We start from the raw sequence: 12,685 nt of genomic DNA on the forward strand, positions 1-12,685 counted from the left end.
CTTTTTCTTTCTTTTTTAAGGCTACATATTATGAGAGAGATTGACAAACTCTAAGTTTACACCATATCACATTGAAATATATACTTTTAAATGCCTTGAATATAAGGTATAAAATATGTAAATCAGTGTAAAATCGGTATCTGTAAGTATAAATATTGTAATTTATCTACCCACTAGTAATATTACAAAAACTTGAGAACAATTTTCAAATTCATATTTATTTCTATTTCCTGAGTTCCACCACCTCTGAAATAATTATTTAACAATAAAATACAGTCACACATTCAGAAAGAAAAGAGAGACACGTTTAGTGTAATGTTTAAAAATGCTCTTTTGTAGTATTTTTCAAATGGGTCTATTTATTATTATAACAAAACATCGCAATTTGACAATTGTAACTGCTTGTGAAAAAAACGGATAAAAACTACATATCCCATCAGGCATAGCAAAACCCAGGAACTACGCAGCCCTCTTTCTAACCAATCGCATTCGCTGAGCCTCAGCCTGATGAGCAGTTTTGCGGGAACTTTGGAGAGGAAGAGCTGTTACAACCTGCCGCTTACCCGCGGAAAGGTTAGTATAATATTCTCAATCTGCTTTAATAAAGTATAATATCCGTATGTATTTAATAGCTGATTATGAGGACAAAACATCTCATCTGTTGTGATAAAAAGCCGTAATAAGGCAGCTAACCTTGCTAGCATAGCAAGTTGAAATTGTTGAGTCGCATTTTGCAGTTTCCCCCCCCCAAATACAAAATAAACAACCCAATGTTGATAACGTGACATTAACCGCTTTATCACTCTTAAAAACTTGTATCACATAAGCAAACTGAAACCACAGCTCTTAATGTCTGTGTTGTAAAAGTGAAACAAAAAGCATCATCGCATATTGAAACTGTATCCATATCACAAATGTTATCACTGAGTTTGTCATCAGTTGTAGTGCTCAAGTCCTAATACATCTGTGAAATCGAAAATCTTCAAAATATCTACATTTTATTTTGTCAACAATAATGAAACAAAGCCTAAACACTCACCTGCGCGACAGTTTTAATGACTTTTATGGCACACCCTAGTATCATTGTTTTTTGTTTATACTTGTAGTGTAATTGTTAGTAGGTCTCTAGCTAAGAAAACACGGATGTTCAGTTTAGCTCAAATGTATACATCTGTAATGGTATGAAGTGACTACATCTGATGATCAGGTCCTGGTTTTATGGTGGTGTTGAGAAGTGTAAAGCCAAATTAAACTTTTTGAATTCTTTTAATTCCACCTGGATTTTTTTTCCAAACCAAAAAAGAAGATATTTAAGGTTTTGCACTATTTGTTGAACACTAATCTAATGCAACTAAATATGTGGAACTGACAGGGTTGCTGTGATCATAGAAAAGCTGTACATGGCAGAGAATTTCAAAAATGTGATTTCCAGGGCCGCAAAAGTCATAGAAATGAAACATTTCTAAAATCTTAAAAGGTCATGTAAATATGGATACAAATAGACAATTTAAGGGTGTATTCACACCTGTCTTGTTTGGTTCGATTGAATTGAACTCAAGTTCGTTTCCCCTCTTGGTGTGGACCTTTTTGGCAGATGTGAATAGTGCATCCTATTTGTTTTCTTTATTTTATAAAAGCACAACGTTTTCTTGAGTGTACACAAATAAAAATAGACCCTTTACAGTTCCGAACGATGTATTTATTCTTACCTTTATGAGCAAAAATGACGGCGTATTTAATTTGTTTCCTCTGATGTCCTGAAGCGAGCTTCAGCTTCCACTCTCCGCACAAACGATTGCACATTTATATAGGTTAAATGTTTAACTAACATTGTGATATGCTGTAAGTATTTTATGTCTATAGATTTTATTTTCGGCAAGTCGTAATTACAACATCGTATGACATTGTCTCATATGATGCTCATAAGTTTCTTCATATTGCGTTAGTATCTGATAACACCAAATCAGTAAAAGAATAAAAATTGCACTACGAAAGATCTCCATGATTAGCCTGTTTTTGCACTTCATGTTTTTCCCTGCTTGAGAATTTCTGTCCAATGAATGAATGACCTTAGCGCACGTGTGGTTTTGTTTACAATTTCTGGTTCACTTGCAAAAAAGGGCAGTGTGAAAGCGAACCGCACCAAACAAAAAAAAATCAACATTGTATTTGGTCCAGACCAAAGCAAGTGAACTAGCGGACTTTCCTGCACCAAACAAAAAAAATCAACGTTGTATTTGGTCCGGACCAAAGCAAGTGAACTAGTGGACTTTCCTGGTGTGAATACACCCTAAGTTATGTTTTCAGTTAAACTATTTACTCTATAAGCATTATTGCTAATATGTTTGTAATGGATAATGTTGTATAAAATTTGAAAATAATTCAAAAATAAAAGCATTATCCCTAATGGTCCCCACTTCAGTTTAGTTGTAATGGAACTTGTGTTTCTCTTGTTTGGTACTTTAAATTATTCAGTAAAATGCCACCAAAGTCCAAGGCAGATGGGGTGAAGAAATCGAGAGCTCCAGCCAAGAGGAAACTGGCTGAAGAATTCCCACCTGGAGAAGTTCTGACGGATAATGCAAAGAAAAAATGGAAGCTTGGATCAGCTGCGGGGCAGGGAGGTTTTGGCCTGCTGTATCTCGGTAGGATTCAAAAAAGCTGTCGGAAATTAAGTTCTAATGCTGTATTTTGTTTTATTTATCAGTTGCTCAAATGCAAATTTGTCATATATATTTTAGCAAATGAAGACTCTTCAGGATCTGTTGGCGTTGATGCACCTTATGTCATTAAAGTGGTAAGGGGCTTTTGTTGCTGCCAGCAGATATACAGGTGCATCTGAATAAATTAGAATGTTGTGGAAAAGTTCATTTATTTCAGTAATTCATTTGAATGGCCGTGATGTTTGGATGGTCAGCAATGTAATGTCAATCAATGAAATGCATTTCTGTGACCTTAACTAGAACAATAAACAAATGATAAAAAAAATTAATAAACTTATTTTTTAATTATCTGAATTGAAAACAATGTAATTTTCTATAACAACCATCACTTTTATTATTTTTTTTATTTTAAGTAAACAAACCAATAAAACTTATGATTATTACCTGATAGATAGTAATTTGGGTAAAAGAGTGTGACTTTTGCAAGGCCATGTAAACAAGTGTATGCATTTTACAAGCAAACTAAATAGAATAATTTGTGCTTTGGTAAAATGACCCTGCATGGAAGTGCGATAATGGATGTATACTTTCCCTCTGCTGGGTTTTTTCAAATGCATGTGGGTTCACGTTTTTATTATTTTTAATGTCAGTTATTATTGGTGATTATTTTTTACTGTGTCTTGCAGGAGCCCAGTGACAACGGCCCTCTCTTCTCTGAACTGAAGTTCTACATGCGAGCTGCCAAACCCGATCTAAGTATGCTCTTGTGACTGCAAACACACCCTCATATGCATGATGATCCAGACTGAAAAAAGTCGAAGAGCAACTCTTTTAATTAAAGAAAGTTCTGAGCTCACCATTGAGGGCCTTATGGAGACAGACAAACCACAACTCCCTTTGGTGGCTCTTATGGCTGCCCCAAGGCCACAGCATTGCGCTTTATTTAATAACAATCCAAATGTCAGTCTCCCTTGACAATTAACTGCTATATTACTAAGGGATGCTCATGTTTTATTCATTGGAATATTTTAATGTTGGTAAATATTTGTCCCACCAGCAGATTACCTTGTGGCACACTTGCAGTTTGGTCCCCGAGGAATACTCTTATATTATTTTGAGCACCAACAAGTTTAAAGAATAAAAGTTTTGAATAATTTACCCTCTTCATTTATGAATTGATTATTTGATTGCATTTAATGGTTACTGTGATAATCTTACTTAGTAATTTTAGAACTGATTTAGAACACTGTAGTGTTTCTTGATTTCATTTTGAAGTGGAATAGTTAATATGTTGTGACAGAATGTTTTATATGTTTTTCAGTTGGGGCTTGGATGAATTCAAGGAAAATGGACTATTTGGGAGTTCCAAAATATTGGGGCTCTGGTTTTCATGAGAAAGGTAGTAAGAGGTAGGAAAAATAATCACCATTTTTCAAAGTTTTACAAGATAAATAACACAACATATTTTTTTTTATTATTAATAAAATGTGTAGAAAGGGTTTTTACAAACGTCTTTTGATCTTTTGAACACGCAACAAGGCCATTTAAAGTATGATGATTTACCTAAATGTTCATGACAGGGACAGATTTATGGTCATGGATCGATTTGGAGTGGACCTACAGAAGAAGTTTGAGGGAAATGGAAAGAAATTTCCAAGGAAACTGGTTCTTCAGCTGGGTCTCAGACTTGTAGGTTTCTTCTAAAAGTATCTCTGTCGAAAGTAGCAATCTGTGCCGAATTTATTCATTTTTTAAATGAAAATCTTTTAAACATGAACAGAATTTTTCCATTGACTGTTGTGGCATTGCAGGCAGTGGGAGAAAATCTTACATTCCTGTATTATTATTATAAAATCTCATATTCTAACATATTTTCAACTCTCTAGCTTGATATTCTGGAGTACATCCATGACCATGAATATGTGCATGCAGACATCAAAGCCTCCAACCTCCTTCTATCCTACACCAACCCCAATCAGGTTTGTTTCAAGCCTTTCACACGTTTAACAGATCTCTGTTGCCATGGTTGTATGGCTCTTACTGTGCAGCCGTAGAAGGCAGTGTGTGTAGACTGCAGGACTATACAGAGCTCCCACTTCTTTTAATTGGAGTACCAGTGATTTGCAATGTAAGAAACTACTTGTCTTATTTTTTTTTCCATCTGTTAATGAGATTTGGGTGGAGGAAAAAAAGCAAAACAATTTAAGCCTTTAATGTGGCTCATAAACTGGAGAGATTAGAGACAGTATTGAAGCTGTCTCTAGCAAATAAGGTTTGGGGGCTGGGCAGGGGCAAATATTTAATTTGAAGATTAATAATGTATCAGTGGTGTATTATTAAGCTGCTATTTTTAAAGACACAATTTAAAACTCGGCCTCTTGGGATTAGTCGCTGCTTACTTGGTGACTCTGAGCATCCTTTTTTTTTTAATTGCTAGGGTGTTCTTTTTGCTTCTGAATACATGTATGCCTGTGTTTTATAAATGTGTGTATAAAATGCACTGGTTGTAGACTAAATTATAGAAATGCTTAATATTTTAAATAACAGCGGTATAGAAACTATTTGAAATGTTTGTGTGTGAGATTGGATTTTAAAAAACAGAAGGCTAGACTCATCCTTTGACTTTTCTGAACTGAATGTGAATGACTCCAATGAACTGGTTCTTTAAACAAATTATTCCAAAAGATTTAAACTCATAAGTTAGCAGTTTGAATCAGTCTGGCACATCTTTCAGTGAGTGAACTCACAAGTCCATCCAAGTGGTTACTAAATGAACAACCAAAAGTAATTATAATATGCAGTTTAACAAGTCAGATGTTCATTCAGTAACCACTTGGATGGATATGTTTCTGTTCAAAAATGAAGTGTTTTGTGTTTTAAGACTGGGGAGGGCAGTTTTGTGTTCTTGATCATATTTTTGTGCGTTGAGTGTTGATGCTGGCAGTTTCTAATCAGCAGCCCCAGCTTTGAAAACCACATGACATAAAGTTGTTAAAATAGTTTTTTCAAAAGTTTGTGATGTTTGTCACTGTAGGTGAGCTGTTAATCGTTACTGTTGCAAATTGGCGTATGCAGTTATTTCTGAGACACTCTACCTGGACACATCAAATCATTTTGCACTTTTTGGGGAGGTAATAGGTACACCTGCAATTTGTGCACTGACTGTTTTGGTATCTTTGGAACTCTGTTAACTGCTTCCTGTTGCTTTGAAAACAAAGTGCTAATTGTCAGATCTCTTTTATAAGTGACACATACTGCTAATTGGCAATCAGTCTGTTTGCAGCTTCAAATGTAACTTATTTGTAGTAATCTTCAAGTCAAGGTAGACTTTATTATCTTGGATGTTATATCTCAAAATAATATTTAATTTCCCAGTGTCTTTTTTTTCTTTTCTTTTTTTTTTTTTTCTGTAATTGATTTAGCAGTGATTTACATTTTGTTGCACAGTAAGCATTTGATTTTGACTTGTTTTTTTGTTTTGGTTTTGGTTTTTTAACCCAGGTATATTTAGTGGATTATGGATTGGCCTACAGATATTCTCCAGAAGGAGTGCCAAAGGAGTACAAAGAAGACCCAAAGAGGTGTCATGATGGGACCATTGAGTTCACTAGTATTGATGCACACAAAGGAGTCGGTAAGAAATTTAGTTCACACTCTAGGCCTAGGCGAATCCATATGGCCTGAAAATAGTTTTTTTTTTAACCCCTGGAGGTTCAGGTAGCATGCTTTTGAACAGCCATTGAAGTGTTAATTATGTAAAACTTCACATTGTGATAGACAAATTATGAAGAGAAATAATATTTTTAAATGTTGATGTAATGGTACTTTGCATCAAATACTACAAAAGTGGGCTACCCTTTAAAATAGCCTCTGATATGAATGTTTTTTAAAGAGTTCCTCTCTGTGTGGGTGTATATTGCATTATAGCCCCTTCAAGAAGAGGAGACCTGGAAATCATGGGCTACTGCATGATCCAGTGGCTTTGTGGTCGTCTACCCTGGGAGGACAAACTTCAGGACCCACTGTATGTCAGAGACTCCAAACTCAGGTGACTGTCTTTAACCTCATTTGTTGCATTTAGGTTTTACTTATTTCTGTACTAAGATGTAATCTACCTATTTGACCTATAATCAATTTTTTTGCCATGGGATAATGAATATTGGGAATGGGATAATGAATAACGAATAACTAATATGCCTCTTTGCAGTATAACTAATTCATTTTTCCCATTAATTTCCGTACAGCAAATTTCTTTATACAGATAACAATGGATTATATTTAATGAATTATAATTATACATTAAAATGTAGATTTTTTTTTTTATCCTTTTTAAAAATATTCTTCTCCTCAGGTGTAGAGATAATATCGATGAGTTCTTGAAAAGCTGTTTCCCTTCAGAAAATATACCAGGTGAGAAAAAACTGAGCAGTCTTTAAGTTCACTGGAGAAGCTTTCATATATTTAAAAAAGTGAATGCACTTTGGTTGTAAAATATCAATTATATAGTCTGTAATACGGTAGGTTAATAGTCTTAAATCTTAGGAAATTTCTTACAACAAAATGCGATTAAAGCATAATTATTTTTTTTTAACCCTGTTGCAATCGCAGAAGCACCTGTGAATTCTGCAGTATTACTTTTTGTTTGTCTGCCAAGCAGTAATTGGAGTGATGCACTTTCGAGCTCTGATGTGCAAACAAGAGCGCGAGGGCCTTTTCTATTTATAATGAGTATGGACCTGGTGATTGAGTCTTAATTAGAGCTAATCTATCAGCTCTGTGCTAATTCCCAGCAACTTCTCGCACTTTCTTTAAACTGGAGCGTGACCGCTTTCAACTTTTTATAAATATACACATTTTCTGTTTACAAATATTTGTTGTGAAATATTTAGCAAATATAAAAAAAAGTGTACATAACCTGTATTTGTCCAGTGCGGTGCCTCATAAAAGTGGCTCTGACTGCAGATTAGAGACCTGCGTGGGACGGATTTTTCAGTCCCGCTCCCGCAAGATTCTGTCCCACGCCTGCCCGCTCCTGCAGAAATATATCTTATCTGGTCCCGCGACATTCATGTTTTGTCCCGCTCCCACCCGCAAAAGCCCGCATAAAAGTAATCTATATAGATTTTTTTTGCTTTTGTACAACAGATAAATAACAATTTATATGTTTTACAGTTTATGTTTAGATAATTTCTATTTTGCGGAAGTTCCACGAATCATTTTACTCTCCCGCATCCCGCACACACACGAGTCTCTTCCTGCCCACCCGCCCGCACTCGCCAATCAAGAGTTGTCCCGCGCCGCACCCTGTTGTGTTGGGTCCCGCGGTACTCCCGCGGGAGTGCAGGTCTTTACTGCAGATACTTTATCTGCTGCTTCATTAATTGGAGGAAATGTTATAAATGCACCTATTAATAAATATTAAAATTATAGTCTTTAGTATCAATTAAATATTGTAGGAAATATTGAGGAAAATGAGTTGTATCAAAATACAGTGTAGCCTATGAGTCGTTGCGTTTTTATTTATTTTTTTGTGCTCACATAATCAGTGTCACAGATTTACCTAGAAATAGTCAAAATATGAAATATTTCATATTAATTTTACATTGTGATGTTTCTTTAAGATTTTAAATAGAAAATTGTAACATTTTGATTCTGAATCTCATTTTGAATGCTACATTTTCAGCGTAATCTTTTGACTTTTTGGACCACGTTTGTGTATATGTACATAATAAACATTGTATTGTATCAGCTACCCTTCTCGACCACAAAACAATGAAATAAATAAAAGCTGAAGTTTTTAAACAAACTTGTTTTTCACCCTTCTCCGTTCTCGACCTCAGTATTGCCTAGTTTTGCAGTCAGTGTGTGTCAGTCTGTACTTTTGCAGAACTTTCGGGCGTTCTTTGTGTCGTTTAAAAATCAAAGATGTCATTGGCTCCCTTTGCTCAGTCGCTGATGTGATGGCAGTTCTTAAAACCTGTGACAGCCGCGCGGCAGACGGCTAGATCCCTCCTCAGGCTGTTGTCTTGTGCGTACACACCGCATCACAACACCGAGGTGATGGGAGGCGGCACTGTTAGCACGGCCATCACGACTAATTCTGTTTGGTGTGACTATTTTAGCAGCCGACAGTAAACAACAGTTTGTGAGTGGAGAAGTATAAGGAACAAAGTGACAAATGTCAACCCCTCTGCTCTAAACTTAGCCTGAAGGTTAAAGTGTGAGCGTCTGCTGTGGAGACACTGCCCTACAGGGACTGTTCTGTCTTTCTTGCACAATGCTAAACGCACGTGCATGTGCACCTTATTAACATCGGACTTCTGCGTGTTCATTTGAGATTAACTTTGAGACAGAGGTCCAAGTAACTTTCGCTTAATCGCACACATAAATGCTCTTAGTTTGTTAATTGACCCAGAAGTGTCTTTAACAGTGCGCAGATGTATTGCAAAGTCGGAGAAATAAATCCATCTGCATTAAGATTAGATTGTTGTACTTAATGTCATTTTCAATTTCCAGAGGAAATTAAGAAGTTCATGCAAGAGGTCAAGGCTCTCGGATACACTGACAAGCCAAATTACGCAAAATTGCGAGGTATTTTGCAGCAAGGCCTGAAGACCATCGGGGCGACCGATGACAAAAAGCTGGACTTCGGCGTGTCGACCAACGGCACAGGCCCGCCCTCCGTCAAGGTAAGAGCCACCTTCAGTAGAACATTAAAAAGCTGACCTCTGTTGCACTCCCTCATTCACGGTGCATTGAAAATGCTGCGACAGTCCCTTTTAAGAAGCCCGCCGTTTAAAAACGAGCCCATTTCAACATCCCATAATTTGTTTACCTGTTGAAAGCAGATTCAAATTTGAAAATGCCCACACACAATCCAAGACTAATTGCTCGGGTTAGTAGGAAAAGCTGTTGAGTGCATTGATTTTCAAATGCGATTAACGTGTGATGCTTTTAACAAACATTTCTTGAGCTTATTTGGATTCTTTCTTGCAATCGACACACAGACTTTTTACCTCAAAGTGTCTTGATGTTAATATTTTTATGGATTTTCTTAGATATTTATGTTTAGTATTTTTCTCTGCTTTTCAAATGGTAGAATGTCTTTTGACCTTAGTTTCTTATCCAATATTGCAGTCAGCACCCTCAATGTGGCAGCTGGCATGAGATCTCACTCCTCTGAAATTATGCCACATTTCTGAATACTTGGGGAAAGAGGTTATTAATCACTGAATTGTTTTGTCGTGATTTTAAGTTAAATGATCTTTAGAAGTGAATTCTGCAGCCGTCATGTTTCTTTTTTGTGTATTTTGTGTAAAACAAACCATCCGAGCCCACAAAGATGCCCTTGATAGCATATACTTTGTGAAAACGATAAGACTGTGGCTTCATTCATGGGGTCCGGCACAAAGAGCTCTTGGCAACAAAGCCGTCTGCATCTCAGGTTCTCTCCAGCGTCCGGGTGTTTATCCCAGTGGCCCCTCCTCTTCCTCCCACAGACAGGTCCTGAGTGCCTGTGTTTATTCCCTGCTAATGTATCACAAATTTGCTGACACGGTAACCTTGGAGTCGGCGCGGGCCGGCAATCAGCGAGCCGCACTTACGACAGGGGAGGGGACGGACTCTCCTCGCTTCCCACAATGCAGTTTGCATATGGAAGGTGCCACCAGGGAGCTGGCCCATGCCAGCTGAGGGTTACCTGCCCACTGCCGTTATTGTATGTAATTATCGAGCCAATCTGTTCAGCTCAGCAGGGTCTGGATGGTAATCATGAGGCAGCAATTGGCAAAATGGAAGGGAAATGTGAGGGGGTGTGGGGGGGACTTGTAAGGATGATAGTTCAAGTCCGAGAGAGGGGCGAGCATTCATCCTGCATTCATTATGCAGTCTGAGTGAAGAAAAGGGAGAATTTGATTGCTGTCGTTAAGTGCATCTTCTTCATAACCCCTGGTTCGGTTAGTACGATTTCCTTGAATTGAGGACTTGAGCTTCTATGCTAGAATTTTCATTTGAGGAGAAAAAAAGCAAGGATTTTTGATTGATGAAATGGTTAAAATAGATTAACTCATAGTAGGTTTCATTGTTTGGAATTCTAAGAAAAAACATTGAAATCAGTTTCCTTCCCAGTACTGGTCATTTCCAGTGTCAACATACACTGCCGTTCAAAAGTTTGGGGTTGGCAAGATTTTTTTCATGTTTTTGAATAAGTAAATAAGTCTTGTTTTTTTTTTTTCTTCAAGGCTGCATTTATTTGATCAAAATACAGTAATATTGTGACAGTAATATGATTATACTGTATATACTGTACTGGTTATATTGTATATACTGTACATAGGGCTGTGCAAATAATCAAATGTGATTTTCATGCGCATCTCGTCAGCAAAGCCGGTTCTGTGATTTAGTAGTAAATCTCCAGCACGTGCTTTCAGATGGAGCGGCATTTACTACACAGAGCCGTAGATCACTGACAAGCTACGCAATATTGAGTTCAAAATCGGCAATGAATCGCCTGCGATTTTGAACGTGATATTGCGTAGCTTGTCAGTGATCTACGGCTCTGTAAATGCCACTCCATCTGAAAGCGCATGCTGAAGATTTACTACTAATCACAGAACCGGCTTTACTGACGAGATGCGCATGAAAATAGCATTTGATTATTTGCACAGCCCTAACTGTACAGTACAGTAATATTATGAAATGTTATTACAATACAATTTAAAATACCTGTTTTTATTTGAATATAATTTAAAATGTAATTTATTCTTGTGATGACAAAGCTGAATTTTCAGCAGCCATTTGTCCAGTCTTCACACGATTCTAAACATTCTAATATGCTGACTTGTTGCTCAAGAAACATTATTTATTATTATCAGTGTTTAAAACAAGTATTTTTTTGATAAATAGAAATTTCAAAAGAACAAACATTTTTTGTAAAAGTCTTCACTGTCATTTTTGATCAATTTAAATCCGTCCTTGCTAAATGGAAGTATTATTTCTTAAAAATATATAAATAATTAATTGCCCCCAAACGTTTGAATGGTAGTGTACATGTATTGCATTTGACATTAAAATTATTTTATTTATTCTTGCCGGTTTTACTGGATAGCTAAATTGTAATTACGTTTTCTCAAGCATTCACAACGCTCAAGGCGCACATAATGGTTTCCATGTGTATACAGAGCAAAAGGTCCCTTCTTAATATTTGATTTGAACTTCCTCCAAGGTTGCTGTAGGCAAGTGAATTGACCACTGCTCTTCCATCTTTTCCATCCCCTTATTTGTGTCTTTATTTTTGACTGGAAGACTCCCAAGCGGAAGAAAGTGGAAGAAAAGGGCCAGTCTGCTGATGAAACCAAAGGCGCCCCTGCAAAGAAGAGGCGAGCTCCACAGAAGAAGAAGGGTAAGTCATGTTTCTGGACCTTACCTATTATCATCAATGTCAGTAACTTTGGTGTGGTAAACGTTTTAAACTGAATGTGTAACCTGTTTAGAAGTGAATGGGGCTAAAAAGATGGCAAGTCCTGCAAAGCGTCCAGCAAAGAAAGAAGCACAGGCCTCTTCTGAGCCAGCAGTGAAGAAAAGCCGGGGAAGGCCTAAGAAGAACTCTTAATCCTCTTCGCACTCAAGTTCAAGTTGTTTCCATTTTGTATCTTTTAAATTGTCTGGTTTGTATTTGTTCTCTGTGGTTGCATTTTCTTAAACTTTAGCAGGGTGTTGGGCACACTCTCTTGCAGTGAAATGATAATAAATAAGGGTAAAAAAAAAAAGTGGCTTTGAGTTGTGAGTTATTTTCATTCCTTTGTAATGCCTTGAATAATCAAGCCTATGAGGATGAGGTCCAGGGGGGATTGCTTTGCCCCTGATAAGGAAATCCCTGAAGGAGCTCAGAGTCCCGACTCTTCCCCCGCCACATTTTCCCCTTGTTGTGCTATGAAAGCTGCCGTGCGGCTGGCACTCCGACGTCTGTGGGAGAGGCGAGCTGATCTTTGATACCTGCATCGAGGCAGGCGAACGTGTGGCAG

The 12,685-nt window shown here is 37.1% G+C and overlaps 1 protein-coding gene across 1 annotated transcript; it reads left to right on the forward strand.

The window, feature by feature from the left end:
• The first annotated feature begins 466 nt into the window (after positions 1 to 466).
• Positions 467 to 12,430, forward strand: LOC107751725 (serine/threonine-protein kinase VRK1-like). Its single transcript, XM_016567477.1, has 13 exons — positions 467 to 573; positions 2,476 to 2,645; positions 2,742 to 2,797; positions 3,350 to 3,419; positions 3,985 to 4,072; positions 4,244 to 4,352; positions 4,550 to 4,642; positions 6,165 to 6,297; positions 6,591 to 6,711; positions 7,015 to 7,073; positions 9,180 to 9,352; positions 11,967 to 12,063; positions 12,155 to 12,430. Exons 2-13 carry the CDS (start codon positions 2,480 to 2,482, stop codon positions 12,271 to 12,273), a joined length of 1,284 nt encoding a protein of 427 aa, XP_016422963.1. The 5' UTR covers positions 467 to 573; positions 2,476 to 2,479; the 3' UTR covers positions 12,274 to 12,430.
• Positions 12,431 to 12,685: the final 255 nt, after the last annotated feature.

This window comes from Sinocyclocheilus rhinocerous, unplaced genomic scaffold (genome assembly GCF_001515625.1).
Source record: "Sinocyclocheilus rhinocerous isolate Xijiao unplaced genomic scaffold, SAMN03320098_v1.1 scaffold993, whole genome shotgun sequence".
Classification (NCBI taxonomy): Eukaryota; Metazoa; Chordata; class Actinopteri; order Cypriniformes; family Cyprinidae; genus Sinocyclocheilus; species Sinocyclocheilus rhinocerous.

Coding starts and splice junctions, on each gene's coding strand:
- LOC107751725 (XM_016567477.1), top strand. CDS start 2,480: ATGCCACCAAAGTCCAAGGCAGATGGGGTGAAGAAATCGAGAGCTCCA. Junction 6,298..6,590: donor TGATGCACACAAAGGAGTCG/GTAAGAAATTTA, acceptor ATTGCATTATAG/CCCCTTCAAGAAGAGGAGAC. Junction 12,064..12,154: donor AGCTCCACAGAAGAAGAAGG/GTAAGTCATGTT, acceptor TAACCTGTTTAG/AAGTGAATGGGGCTAAAAAG.